The following is a 16,215-nucleotide window of genomic DNA, read 5'->3' as shown; positions in this document are numbered from 1 at the left end:
ATTTTTTTTTAAATAATTATATTGTTAAGATGAAAGATATCATTACAGTTTTCGATTAAATCTTTGAAGCATTATTTTCTCTGTCTTGGTCTGGTTGAGTTGGTGGTGTTCTTCCTTTTAGAGTTTCTTATTAAATTATTTTCTATTTGGAGAAGAAAATCTGTTAATGTCCAATTGTTTCTGACTTGTTTTTTACCTGTACTGTTGATTATTGAGACTACACTATGTGAAAGGCTTTCATTTTTTTTCATGTATGTTTTTCTTTTTTCTCTCTTTTTTTTTCTTTTCTGGGGTTAGATTTTTGTTTTCATTTGTGGTAACCGTTATGTTCTGTTCCAAAATGGCATTTGATTGAATAGAAAGGTCTGTACATTCATCTGTTTTGTAATCTTCTTGATTGTGTTGCTGTGTTATATCTTCTATGTGTTATTTTTGTTCTGTTTCTTGCATTGTGGTGACATATTCAGATGTTTGGTTTTCTTTCTCTTGTTGCTCTTTTGACTCTTTTTGCTTCATGTTTTCAAAAATGTTGGACATTCTATTAATTTGTGACCTGACTTGTTGCAGCCTCTACACATCCATTCATTGGGACAGTCACTTGTAAAGTGGCCATGCTAGAGGCATTTACTGCAAATAAAATGAGTGTTTATATCTATCTAGCCAAAGTGTGAGACTCTAGCAAGATATTTTCCAAATTGCATTGTTTTTGGTAGTTGTTTCTCAAATTTCGCACAGAAAACCACTCTGTCTCCTGTTTTGGCAGTTTGATTATCTACTCTCAATTTTTCTCTGTTTATGGATATAACTTTGATGTTTTCACTTCTCTAATTCTCTTTGTATATGTCCATCATCTGCAGATAATGGCACATTCTTTATCCTGAGATGGTCTTTCCTCTGAGGACTACTCCTTAACTTAGGAGTTTAAGTCTGTCTCCTTCTGCATCTACGTATAACCTTAACATTTTGCCTATTCTCTAAATTCCTTTTATATGCTCTCTTTTTATTGACATTGCCATTCCTCTGAATATTTCTAAGTGGGTGAGCCAGATTTCTTTGGGTGGGTTTGAGGCTCCAAAAACGTCTGTTTCTTTGATAAATATCGGTTTGAAACCGTTTGTATTGTTTGGTGTTGTTCCGTGTGTATCTGTGTTAATTTTAAGGTTACCAGCAGTTACTTTTGCTTATGTTGGCGCCATATTGTTTACATTTGCCATCGAGTCAGACATATTTTGACTCTGTTTAAAGTGTTTTTCATCGTAATATGGGTTGGTTTGCAATGATTGTCTACTGCATATGTCACTTTCCCATTCATTTTCCCTGTCTTTAGACAATTTGTTGTTTTTTTAACACAAAAATTCAACTTTTATATAGTTCTCACTACGAGAGACCTTGGTTTCAGGGGCGAAAATCTTTTTTTTCTGGTGTTGTCTTTTTATATATATATATAATGTCAACATGGCATGATTGGTTTCTTTCCTTGTTTGGAAAACTTTGGAATCATCTGTAACACATCGATAAACCAACTCGTGTTTTTGTCTGAAAAATTACTCTAGAATTTTGAAACCTATGTCGTGGATGTTCAAATAGTAGATTTTAATTACCCGCTTTCTTATAATTCCGTCTTTTCCCTTGGTTTCGCGATCTGCCATATACATTGCTAAACATAAGCAATAAAATTCAAAAAAGAATAAACGTTGTGCCTTTCATCATTAAATACATTGTCACTCAGGTTCAACATAATTTTCGTTGTGAACATGTTGCTGTTTTTTTAAGATATCAGTTCTATCTGATTTCGTCCATTTCAACACTACTAGACAGACACGTGATATCGCGGGTCCGTGACTGAAAAGTATATAACTATGCATAAGCCTTATCTTAGTATTGAGATTGTCATCTGATAAAGACATGTCGAGTATAAGCTGAACAGTTTTCTCTGCTTTTAAAATCTTTCTGTTTGAACCCCTCGACCTGGAACTTTTCAATTATTGGTAATATTAATTAATTGGAAAACAAAAGGTCCTGAAATGGGATATTTTTTAATCAACAGCATTGTCCTATATTTGTTATAAAAAAGGGGAAATTATTTACGTCATGCCCGCTAACAAATTGAAAACTGTACCTATACGCCTTGTTTTAAGTCCAGATTTTTAGTATTCATATTGTCATCTTAGAAAGGGTTACTGATTAAAATACTACAATAGAGAACAATTTGACAATGATTGAATTTAGTAGTGTCAACCCTGTGATTATGGCCCGTGTATATATAGCAAAATTCGAAATACACCGTTTGGTGGTGCGCCTGTCAGATGCAGAACGTCCAGATAAGGTAATAGGTACCAGGTGAATAAACAAGAGGTATCGGTATCGGATTCGACCCGGAACTTATTTATTGCCAATATGAATTATGTGGAAAACAAAAGGGTCTGGAGTGTTGTTATTTTTAATCAACACCATTGTCCTATATTGGCCATATATAAAAATGAATTCTTTGATTTGTCGTTTTTACCCCATGACGGCTGAGAAATTATTCCTCGTTATTTTAGTATTATAGATTGTTTTCCCTGATATATACACTAACCAATTTCTCACTTGCTGCTTCTGTTGATGTATTCTCTAGTATTGTATTATTGTGTTGGATAGATAATACCTTCATTGACTGACACCTTTTTATTAACATGTCTATTAAATATAAATGGAACTGAAGGATATACAGACAACCATCAAATATTCGAATAGCTGAATAATTTACTTGAATTTAATCTGGTTATATTCTTAGCCTATACCTGTTTCACATGTGTTGCCATTATATCCTACAGTACAAGTACATGTGAACTTATTAACACCATCATGACAAACACCACCATGCCGACATGGATTACTTGCACATTCGTTGATATCTGAAAGAAAAACCGTTCAGAGTTGGCCACTTTTGTGGAGCGAATATGTGTTTGTTTGTATCACAAAATGCTTTTGTTAATAACCAATAAACATTTCTCTTATAATCAATATACGCACGCGATCGACAATTGAAAATTCCAAAAGAGATAAGTGACGCAATAATACTTATGTTTTACATTTACCCGATGTATTGATTTCGGAATAATTTGTCATATTGCATGTATTGATAAACCATAAGCAGTACTAGAATGTAAAGTACGTTCCAAGTTCGACGGAAAGCACTAATTACACAATTTCGCTACCTTACGCACTAAATTCCGACTGAAATTTGTTGATCTGATAACAAACATTACATAAAAAGTCATTTGTGTTTTATTATTTTTTTTTAATTATATTAATTTTCTTATAATGATATATACATTTTGAAACAAAGACAGCCACTCAGAGTTGGTGACTAAATTATTCATAATTTAGAATATATTATTATTTAACATTTAATTCATGAAGTATCCACTGGACCTTATTTTCAAATTTTCTTTGAAAAGTACTGTCCTGCAACATGTTTGCTGTCCCTTACGAAATAGTATTTATTTAGAATAGAAGAAAATTTTAGTTTTACCCTATCATCAGAATATCAATATAAGTACGTTATTTTGGTGTGTTTTCAATATTTTTTCAAATATAAACATGTGCTAATACATGTAATATATTTCTTTGTATCATTTAAGAAGTTTTAAAAATCATATATCTGTTTTCAAAATTTATTATTTGCTGTATGCAATTCAACAAATTGTGTGCCCTTCAACGTGTTTACACTTAATTTGGCCTGTCATATAATTTCAAAGTAAAAGATCGTACTGGGATATCAACCATTCGTCGCATCTGCTATCAATTGTTAAAAAGACTATACTTTTAGTTAAACTTAATAAAACAAATATAAATGAAACTAACTTACTGGTTTCACAATATCTTCCAGTGTAGTCATCACTACATAAACATGTTGATGCACTTATACAAGTTCCACCATTTTGACAGTGATTTCTTGGGTCACTGCATGCATTAGTATCTATATTTTCCAACAAAAGAATAGTGCATTTCTTATTATTATAATACCGCGACATCATAGTACGTCACATTCGATTGCATACGAAAAAGAATTAAAAAAGTAAGTTTAAACATATTTATGTATAGTGGATTGTAAAACAAGTTATTACACCGTATATTAAATCCTTTCCAGAATGCTGGTGTGAGTGCTGCCTTGACACGATAGCTGCCTTGTAACGTCATAAGCCTGCACTACAAAAAAGGTGAAAGATACCACAGGGACAGTCATACTCGATGATCGAAAATAAACTTAATTCACCATTGCTAAAAAAGATAAAGACAAACAAACAAATAATAGTACACAATAATCGGTTTATTCTGGCTATTCCTACATTTTGAATGTTATAGGTAAACTAGTAAAAAAAATTGTAGGAGTTCCCAGAATTTGTATGTAAACAATGTGATTATGTAGGACTATGTTGTAACAACACTAAACTTATCAGAACTAATGAATCAAGGTAAATCCAGGTAATTCTTGTGTAAAATAAATAAAAAGATTTGTTTATATCACAATCTGTTATTACATTTTTTTATTTAATAATTTCATTGCACATTTTGTGTCAATAATATTTTAAAGCACATTATGAGTTTATAGGCATAATGGTATTCACAAGCAATTGCGATTATTTACATTAATATAATGCAATAAAATAATAGCAATTGGAATGTAAATGTTAAATCATTCTGTGAATGAAAGCACTTAATTTTGAGTTACACTAAACAAAACACCAAAAACACACTAAATTGACCTTATTCATAGCATTCACACATTAATACATTGCACATAATTGAACATATAAGAGAATACAAGTCTTAATCTGGATCAATGTGAGAGCATGGAAGGCTTCTTCTTGTCGCAACAACTTGATCATACTGTAGATGTTTGGGTGGCTTGCCTTTACTAATTTCTTTAGTTTAACATGACAAACTTCTAAATGGTTTGTTGTTCTTTGACCTTCTGTTGTATACCAGGTTCTACCCACAGGCTTTGGTTGTTCTCTACTCAGAAGCTGGTTACAGAGTCTGTAAAATTAAGTGTTGGTGTTGTAGTACCTGAATCATTGATGTCTTCCAGTGCGTTAAACCAAACATTTTCAATTGTATTGGGTGGTAAAAGTGACAGAACTAAAGCTCTACGAACAAGTTGGTGTATGTCGCCCTTTTCACTGTATTAAGTCTGCAAACCATGCTTCTGTGCATTTCGCCAGATACACTAAGTGTAATGGAAAAGCATCCTTTTATTTAGATTCCTGTGAAGATTGAAGTGGCTGCATTTCTGATGGCTATTTCGTGGTTGATGATCATCTTGGCTGATTGAAGTATAATGTTGAATTGGTTACATAGATCTCGAATACTAGTGAGAAGCCTTGTGTACATCTGCTGATCTTTATTGGGTAGGAAACAGTGAACCAGTGGAAACATAGTACCATCAACTTTGGCGTGGAAAGTGTACAGCTGGTAGAACAGTGTTGGACAAACATAAGATGTTCCATCGCAGTAAATGGTGTCTGCTGCATTTGTCTGAATACAATCATTCGCCCATTGGTGGTATCATCTGCAAGAAGAACGGTTGTCAAGTAATAGTTTGAGCCCATTCACCATCTACTGTTTTACCTTCTACTGTTGTTAGTAGTGGTAGTAATAGCATGTGTCTCTAATTGTAAAGCTGGTCTTTGCATGAGTAGAAGGTTGGTATATGTTCAACTAGTTGTTGTGTGTCATCATTACATTCCCTGTCTCGTATACGTAGTTTTTACCAATTCTTCTTCATAAATAGTGGGAATTGCAGTGAGTTCATCTTTACAACGAGATTTCATACGTTTTAATACATCTTCTACTCTGAGTTGTATTCTCTCTGAGTGATGATTGTGATTAGCATCAACTTTTGTTGGTCAGTTGTGTGTGTTGATAGTTGCAGCGCAGTGACGCGTGGAGCATTCCAATAACATCTGTGTCCACGTCTTAACTTTATCTGGAACTTGTAGGAATTGTGTACTAAGTTCTAGTTGCCTAATCTATTTGTTGATATCTAACTGTGCATTAGCCATGATAAACTGAGATTTATCATCACAGGAAAAATCTGGCTACTTATAATAATGTTTACTTGTTTGGTAGAGCTTGTGGTGTTCAGTTAATACACTGAGAACACGTTAATAGTGTTTACAGGTAATCCGAGTTCAAAGTTATTTCGCTTAGCTCAATCTATTAGGCCAATTCTTACACTTACTATAATAATTAAGCACTTTTAGCATTACTTTTGATATTATCTTAATTTCTAAGAATCATAATTTGTTAGAATAATGAAATTAATACATTCTTTTAGGCTGAAGATTAAAGTGTGAGTTACTATTAATTTTCTTTTTAAATACTTTTTTTTCAGACTTATAAAAGCTTTTACTACTTTTTCTTTTCTTTTCTTTTTTTTTCTTTTTCAATAGTTTTACCTCCTTTTCTATTAATTAGTTTTATTTTGATGGGATTCTATTATATGAAAACATATAATTTTATTACTTAATGCATGTTTCAAACAAAAAAATCCCATTTTTTACATATAAATAATGATTTTTGTTTAAATTCTACAGGGAAATTTACCTTGGACCCAATTAGACACTAATTACTAAAACAACATGAACAACATATCTTGCAATAACAACATGTATTGTTCTTCCGCTAATCTCCCATATAGGAATAGCCAGAATAGTAAAATACAAAATTTAAGAGTAGCAAGAAGATACCACAAGAATCAACATAGAAAACTAAAAACACAAACCCCACAAAAAAATGGGGTGATCCCAGGTTTTACGGGAGGGTAAACAGATCCTGCTCCACATGTGGCACTCGTTGTGTTTCTCATGCTATTACAAACCTGGTAACAAGTCTTATTGGATAGTGTTTGATTGATATTGACACTAAAAACGTCTATCCTATAGCATATGATGAAATTATGGTGATGAATTAATCACAAAAACGTTCCAACATCTTCTAACATTTCTTTTTGTGCATATATTATTAAAAGTTCTAATAAAAACAGCTATATACTAGTATATCATGAAGGGTGAACAAGCTTCAAGAAATTTGGAAATAGGGAAAATTCGAACTATGTTAAAATACACAAAACTCTAAAAACTAGAAATGTCACAAAATATGGGAATGAGCGAAGAGGCAATTTCAAAGTAAGTTACGATATAAGGCAATACTTGTCGGGCGTGTTACCCTGCATCAGATTTGTGATTAAGACTGTTAAAAACATTGATTTATCCTGCATAAAAAGATAGTAATGTTTAGTATTCGCCAGAGAGAGTTTGGCGAGAAATTAGGAACAACAGTTGTCATGCCACTTCATTTTTCTTGGTTTATTTCACAACTTAAAAGTTATGAAGAACAAGGGACGACTTTAAAAATAAACACAACTGATTTCTTTCAAACGAAAACAGGTTGACGCCCCCACAAAAGAATGTAACAAAGGAAGTGGTTTAACTCAAATAAGAATAAATAATGAATCCAGTCAGACAACTTTACTTGATACTGACCTATACAATTTACTGCAAGATGCTGCCTCCGATCTAAAAGAAAGGGGTCGTTATGAAGATGTTCTCTCTGTTTTGAGGTGTATAGCAGATAAAACTGTGATAGATAACATTGCATTGTATCTTCTCCTTGATTTCTGAAAATTGTATTCCCCAAACTGTATACAGGGATAACGTTATAGATAGATACTATTACTTTTTGGGTTACAGTAAAAAAAAGTTGTTTAAAGAGAAAGGAATACACTTTTTCCGCGGTTTTAAAGATCAAGGGCTAGAGAAAGATAAAGAGTGCATCAGCCCAAAAGACAGTCGAATAAATTTTGCTGTCCCATCAATTCCCACGTTATCTTTAGAATCAACCAAATGTACTGTTGGACTAGAAAACACTGGAATTTTAGAAACATCATTAAATGCTTTTGCCGATTTTTTTTTATAAACGTGATATTGGAGGCAAAACATATGACATATTAAAATGCTGTGTAAGGGACTTTCATTTTGAGCATTGCATTGAAAGGATTGCACTTTTGGGATATGAGATATTGCTATTTCCTCTTCTTTTCTCCCCCCAAAAAATCTTAAACACGCTCACAACATTAAAACTTTGAAAGAAATTATATTATCTACTTAGCACAATAACTGACTTGCATGCTGCTTCATTTTCCATATCTTTAACAGGAACAAGTATATATTCAAAGGTTATGCATATTGTTGTCAGTTATAAATCGAGATATATAAGTAAATTTGTCCTAGATATTAACCTGTTAGTTTCTTCATTTATTTTTATTTTGCGTTAATGTCATCGTTTGACTGGACATTTGCATTAAACACACAAAATGCAATTAAAATGCTTTAACCTATTATGGTTTAATTTTTGAATTGTTGTTTGGATGGAGAGTTGTCTCATTGGCACTCACACCACATCTTCCTATATCTATGAAAGACACATTTATTATTTTTCAGTTTCCAATAAGGAAATTACGATTATCAAACAAGAAAAATGTCAGAGTTACGATTATCATCCCGAATTTTTCAACTGCAATTTTCAAAGCGCTTAGACAATTCAAGTGCACCATTACGATTCAAATATGATGTATAGAAACCCCTTGCAACTGAGTAAATATTGACAAAACCATACTACATTTGAGATAAAAGACTGTAAAGATTTTACCTTTATAAGCCGTCGACATATTGGGATAGTCGTAATTCCAGCTACGGTTATCAGTTTCATACCAGTGATATAAAAACAACAACGATTTTTTTTTCAATCAAGGCGCCCTGAGGAGCAGTACAATAACAGTTTAAATTAAAAACCAATTGTTCAGAGAACCATTGATGGTCTTTCCACCAGTAATGATTTTTTTTTTATGTGAAAATATTAAAATTTGGTTTTAAATGTCAATTTCAGCGTCAAATGACAACTTATTGTAAGCTGATTCGAAAACTATAAGGTTTCTATACAATAGGATATAAATAAGGGAGATAATTTTCTACTTCCGGTTCAAAATATGTTACTTCAGGTACTTTCTTATAGTTTACTTGACACTGATTCCAAAAATATATGTTTTTAAATACTTTTACAATAATTTATTACAAAAATAAGCTACTTCCGGTTTACAAAAGGTCACCTCCGGTTAGCTTTTACAACGTCATACTGCTTGCCACCTAATGCAAAAAGTCTAATAGCTTTAACATGAATACATATGAGGTAAAAGCAGAGGTCAAAATCTAGAACGTTAAATTAACATATGACCTTGAGCTCAATTTCAAGGTCATGAACCAAGGACCTCAAATCAAAAGACTCTAGGTCTTTACTTTATACTGTTAATGTGTTATATTACCATACAACTGATATTAGATATAAAAGGGGGAAAAACTCGCAGCAAATGTTTACGTACCCTTTCGACTAAAATTTATGTGTAACTACATGTCGCGACTATCAATTATGTGAAAATATTTTGTCCATATCTTATAAGATTTCTGAAAATAAGAGATAACAAGCCAAAATCAAAAATTTAATTATGACCTTGACCTTTGACCTTGACCTCATTTTCATTTTTTTGTACCAAGGACCTCAAATCAAAAGACCCTAGGCCTCTAACACTTATGGTTTTCCAGTTAAAAATGCATATCACTTATATCAAATATAAAAGGGGAAATAACTCTCATATGGAGTCTCCAGATAGCTTCGATCGAAATAAATCAAATCATCCTGAGGATGTAACGAGCAATTTGGTAAAATAAATTTGTCGGTTTCTTATACGGTTGCGAATATTAAGCGATCACAAGAAAAACAGTGTTCGGGGAGATAACTCTTACATTGAAAAGATTTTGGTTACGCGGTGTCAGTTACAAAAGCGTAATAACTGTTCCATATCATATACCATATGTCTAAGCGACATCTTGCCAAACAAAAAAATTGCGAAGGAACAAAAAGTTGGCGGAAGAAAAAAAATAATAATAATAATTAAAAACCAATTGTTCAGAGAACTATTGATGGTCTTTCCACCAGTAAGGATCTTTTTTTATATGAAATAACAAAAATTTGGTTTTAAATGTCAATTGAACCGTCAAATGACAGCTTATTGAACGTTGATTCCAAAAATGTATGGTTTCTATGGAAAAAGGTATAGATAAGGGAGATAATTGTTAACTTCCGGTTCAAACGACGTAATTTCCGGTATAGTTCGATAGTTTAATTGACACTGATTCCAAAAATATATGGTTCTATATACTTTTACATTTATTTAGAACAAAAAATAGCTACTTCCGGTAAACAAAAGGTCACTTCCGGTTGGTTTTAACAAGGTCACATTGCTTGCAACCTATTGCAAAATGTCCCATGTCTTTATCATGTATACATATGAGGTAAAAGCAAAGGTCAAAATCTAGAACGTTAATTTTGCCAATGACCTTGAGCTCAATTTCAAGGTCATCAACCAAGGACCTCAAATCAAAAGACTTTAGTCCTCTATTTTATATTGTTTATGAGTTATATTACCATACATATGATATTAGATATAAAAAGGGGGAAAACTCACGTCAAATGTCTACGTACCCTTTCGACTAAAATTTATGTGTTACTACATGTCGTAACTAACAATTTTATGAAAATATTTTGTCAATATCTTATATGATTTCTGAAAATAAGAGATAACAAGCCAAAATCAAAATTTTGATCATGACCTTGATCTTTGACCTTGACCTCATTTTCAATTTTTTGGACCAAGGACCTCAAAACAAAAGACCCTAGGCCTCTAACACTTATGGTTTTCCAGTTAAAAATGCATATCACTTATATCAAATATAAAAGGGGAAATAACTCTCATATGGAGTCTACGGGAAGCTTCGGTCAAAATAAATCAAATCATCCTGAGGATATAACGAGCAATTTGGTAAAATAAATTTGTCGGTTTTTTATACGGTTGCGAATATTAAGCGATCACAAGAAAAACAGTGTTCGGGGAGATAACTCTTACATTGAAAAGATTTTGGTTACGCGGTGTCAGTTTCAAAAGCGTATTAATTGCTCGATATCATATACCATATATCTAAGCGACATCTTGCGAAACAAAAAAATTGCGAAGGAACAAAAAGTTGGCGGAAGAAAAAAAAAATAATAATCGGAAGAAAACCAATAGGTCTTTCCACGGAAAAGTGGAAAGACCTAATAATCAGAAGAAAACCAATAGGTCTTTCCACGGAAAAGTGGAAAGACCTAATTAAAGTGTACACATTGAACTATTGGAAATTACAATACATGACAATAAAATAAAACTATATAAGAGAAGGGAAACAACAAACACAGTATATATTCTCAAAGATAATGAGTGAGTGAACACAATCAGTACCGTTGTATAAGAGAAGAAGGGCTGGGGGCTTCTCAAGTTTTATTACTTCATTTTACTCTTCTAGTCTTTATTAAATTATCTATTAACTTAATCATTATGTTATTAACAAATCGGTCTTCATTTGACATAAACCATAAAAATTTAGATTGGTCATTTAAAGTTTTAAAATTAGTAAATTTAGAGGATAAATCTAAAATGAAACTAGACCTTTCAGTTTTAAGTGATGGACATTGAAGAAGGAAATTAATTTCATCCTCAACAGTGTGATACAAGTATTCGATAACTGTCAACCAACCTGTGATGGTATCCATACAATTAAGGGATGATTTTAACTTAACCACTTAGAACTGTTGTGTTAATTGATTTCTTGTGAGCAGGGATTCTTTCTTATGGAAATCATGATATGAATTACAAGCCCGGGATGTCGTACAAATTGTGAGATAATACCCATATACAGGCACTGCTTGAATGTTGCTACATACATATGGAAATTTTAAATTGGGAAGCTGAGATTATCTGTTTTCGTGTACCGTTTTGTTTTTGAAACGAATTTCGTTGTCAAGTTCTAGATGAAGACTAGATATGAGGCAGATTTAAATGTATCTTTTGTATCCTTTACCTCAATTTATATGGGATGAATACGTTCACCGTAGTCATCAAATTTGTATTATTTAGTGAGAGAACATCATCTTTATAGTAGAAAGTAAAGTTAAAGGCTATTGCTCGCTTTTTCTTTCTTACTGACAGGTTTTTGTATGAATTCAGCCTCATAAGAACAGAGGCACAAGTCGGCAAGAAGACGGTTCTAGTATGCCGATAGTTTGTTGTTAAACAACTTCTTACAATGTACCAGAGTTATTTTTTTCTAAGTAGGATTTATTCCCTTTAAAGACAAGATTCTTGTAATTACAATTGACATTTTTTTTGCAAACAAAGCAATACAAACTCTTTTGAAATGTCTTTTAGTTTGGAATGGGTAATACTTGTGCAAACGTCAAATATTTTAATACTGTTACAGATTAAAGAGTCGTAGATTATATGGATTCTAACAAAACTTGTCAGTTTTTTAGTATCCGCATCTGATCAACACAACCTTGAAATTTATAATTGCGCAATAATTTTGAAGTCCGGCATTGATTGCTGATAAACTTGATGTCGATTAGAAAGAATTTTTGTGAAGCACAACAAGATCCATCATTGTATCGGTTTTTGAAAGGACACATATCCTGCATATGTAGTCTATGAATCCAAACAAAGTGATTGGATGACGGCAGCAAGACCTTTACTTTGTCGGCAAAGGGAAATGTTGATAGGAATTGTTTCTCTTTTTCGTCTCTTTCAAAACGATTTGTTGTGAAACGTCACTTGCAATTTCCAACATGATAGCTCTAAGTTTGAATTGGTTTGAGTCGGATATGTAACTGTGGTTGAACAACAGTTGTACATAAAATGAAGATTTTAAAAGACAATTAATAAGCTTTGTGCAGATATGGTGAATTCCTTAATATGAAATCATCACTTCGTTAAATTTACAGACGCCATCACGCTTTAGTTTACCGTTATGGAATATCCGTTTCATAAACTATATTTGATATGTTCCTTATGTCAGTACTACAATCCCGTTCCATTTTCACAAATATCAACTACCGATTTAAACTATTTACCAGTTTTGTTATAACATGAGCAACACGACGGTGCCACATGTGAAGCAGGATCTGCCTACCGCAGTTTTTGTAAGGGTTCGTGTTGCCTAGTCTTTATTTTTCTATATCGTGTATTTTGTACTACTATTGTATTGTATGACTACAGTTGCTATCCATGATTTTTTTGTACTACTATTGTATTGTATGACTACAGTTGCTATCCATGATACTGTTAAAATATTAGTTCAAAAAACAATTAAAATAGTGTTATGGTTGAGGCATACAAATGTAATTTAACTAGTGAATGTTTTTTTAATATTTTAATAGAGTTGTTATACCGATAAAGGAGCACAGCAGTTTAGTATGAAGCGTTTCAACGATTAACACCTCAATAAACATATAAAGGAGTAAGATCAACTTCTGTTATTTTCCTTGAACAGTCTTTATTTACATTAACTTATAGTTAAAAAAAACTTACCAACGGAAGTTTGACAACAATCGCCCGTATATCCAACATTGCAGGTGTATGGACAGAATCCTTCCATGTGGCGATTTTCACAAACCCCATTTTTGAAAGGCAAATCATTCCACTTGTCCGGAAAGTCTGCATCCAAGCATAGACATAAACACATATAGTAACTATCTGCGAAAAGATAACAAGGTAAACAAATCGGTATTAGTTTTTTTTTTCAATTAAGGGTTTTCTTTGTTTTTATATAATGTTACCATACAATTAAATACTTGCCAAATATAAAATGTAAATTACTCATATTTTGTTGTTGTTATATAATTGCAATTATGTAACTGTAGGTACTCATTATCACTAGCTTATTATACGAAACCAATCGATCAAAAGTATGCAACCACTTGAAATACGTTTTGAGCATTTGACATCAATATAACATTTTTTATTATTATATATCATAACGGAACAGTTGAGGTCCAACTTATTTAAAGATATATTGGACAACTCAAAATTGAAATTTGGTAAGTCAGTTATTGATGATCTGCAGCGACACAATTGCTTGTTCACAAAGAATGCTTGCATAGAAGGCAGATCAGCCTTGGCTGAATTATGGCAGCTGGACAACTTGATGCAGAACAGATAACAATATATAATTGCCTGTCTAATTATTTTAGATCTGCAATATAGTATACATCTCAGCGGATCTATGAATAATATTGCAGATACCAGTTTCTATTAATTTTTCCATTATTGCATGTAACGTGACAAAGATTAAGGATTACCATGGCGTGATGGAATTAAAAAAAAAGAGGCAATAAAAAAATGCGAACAAATACTTGACAAACAGCAGTGAGTACGTTTCTAACACATGTCCGTTTCCGTATCGTATCTTTATTTACTATGAACCAATTATAAAATCGACTAATTAGGTAGTGTAAAGTCCTGTCAATATATTAGTTCCTATCGTGAAAGTCACACGAATACGGATTCAATGAGGTCAAAATTTTCACTTACAAGTGAATAATTCATCAGTGATGATATTAGGTTTTTTTTGGTCAAATTTGATCCAAACTGACTTATTAAAGCGAATTTTTATTTCACTGTTTCGCCTTCTTTGATGATTGTAAAATAAGTATTTTTTACTTGTGGATAATGCCTCTTTAAATAGGTCCGATGACACATCAAATTTCTACACTTACTTATTAATAAAAACATAACCCATCTGAAAAAGGAACATTTTTACACTGAATTTAAAGAGATAATGATAATGATTCTGAAAAATGGGTTTAAAAACTAAGAAGATCAACAAGCTTTATACCGAAAAGATTATCATTGTATTTAATGATAGACAATTATGTACATAATTCAACACTGGTTATGCAAGGTTTCTGCGATTGAAAGTGAATAAAATAAAGATGCAGACACTCCGGTGTTTTTGTTTATGTTGAAATCTTTTTTCTCGAAAAACATGCTAGGATACAATATCTTATTTTAGGGTTTCTTCTTGGGGCATATAATGGAGTTAGACTGTCTTTTGACGAGTGCTATATCCTTCATTATTACTATATTTATAATAAACCAGTATAGCTTATACTCACCGACTAGCTTTAATGTCTCTAACACCAAAACTAGTATCAAAGACATATATCCTACAAAATAAATATATAAACTATTAATTAATAATGATAAGGACAAAAACAAAAACTAATGTCGATAACTGTTGTGATGGAAAAGTCCAAGCATTGTAGTACTTATTATTAACGTATTTATAATAAATGCATTCAGTTCCTGGACGCCATTAAACACTATTGGATAAATTTGTGTAAACGATAATCATACAGTGTATGGAGTGTTTGAGTTATATAATAGTTCTTGAAAAACTGGTCATTATCGTGATATATGGACTGCCCACAGGACAGTGGTATTGACTAAGATAGTGATAATGACTGAGCCGAAGGCGAGGTCATTATTGCTGTCGCAGTCAATACCACTGTCCTACGGGCAGTTCATGTATCACGATAATGACCAGTTTTTCAAAATTTATTATGTTTATTTCATTGAGAAACCATGTTTTGAAAATTCTCATAAATTCAAAACGCCTAAAGCGAACTCGAGTTGTTGTACGATTTATATGGCAAAGAGTGAATACCAGTCATAGTAATACTGCCATTCATTTTAGTGCAACTTTTCAGTATATAAATACTTAATCAAGTTATCTTTAATTTTATAATTAACTAAAAAATATAATAAACATTTCAATAACTTAAATATAATATTAAAGACAGGAACATGTTTTATAAAAGGTACATCTCTCTTAACAGAGAAACCACGCCCCAACGGTCATTATCAGCCGGAAACCACGCCCAACCGGTCATTATCATGTAAAAGTTCGTTAACTACCGTTTTTGGTCCGTTTTGTTTTGTTAATGACCCATGGAAATCTTATTCTCAACCGATATAAAATAATAATAAACGTTTCAAAACAGTAAACATTATTGAACTGTTAAGATGGTATCGAGTTGGTTTGCTGTCTCCTTTGTAATGGGATTTTTACCTTTTACAGTCAACATTCGAAATATACACATACCTTTATTGAAAGATGACATGGTTTGAATCACACGTCTAAGGAGTGTAAATATAGTTATTGATAAGCTGTCAACACTTATCTTTGTAATCTTCCTTGTTTAGTATTTCAGACAATGTTTACATTGATCACGGATTGATATCTT

At 32.2% G+C, this 16,215-nt stretch overlaps 1 protein-coding gene across 1 annotated transcript in view; it reads right to left on the bottom strand.

Annotated features, from left to right (window-relative positions):
* LOC143052863 (peroxidasin homolog) overlaps positions 1–15,131 on the bottom strand; it is a 32,719-nt gene extending 17,588 nt beyond the window's left edge. The window contains exons 1-4 of the mRNA XM_076226003.1: positions 15,085–15,131; positions 13,499–13,663; positions 3,854–3,964; positions 2,784–2,897 (exon numbers count right to left, since the gene is read on the bottom strand). Of these exons, the coding sequence (XP_076082118.1) occupies positions 2,784–2,897; positions 3,854–3,964; positions 13,499–13,663; positions 15,085–15,130 (436 nt within the window). The 5' untranslated portion in view covers position 15,131. The remainder of the gene's footprint in view (positions 1–2,783; positions 2,898–3,853; positions 3,965–13,498; positions 13,664–15,084) is intronic.
* Between the last annotated feature and the right edge of the window lie 1,084 nt (positions 15,132–16,215).

The sequence above is a fragment of the Mytilus galloprovincialis genome, chromosome 11 (assembly GCF_965363235.1).
Source record: "Mytilus galloprovincialis chromosome 11, xbMytGall1.hap1.1, whole genome shotgun sequence".
NCBI classification, from domain to species: Eukaryota; Metazoa; Mollusca; class Bivalvia; order Mytilida; family Mytilidae; genus Mytilus; species Mytilus galloprovincialis.
This window is presented reverse-complemented; position numbering and strand designations above follow the sequence as displayed.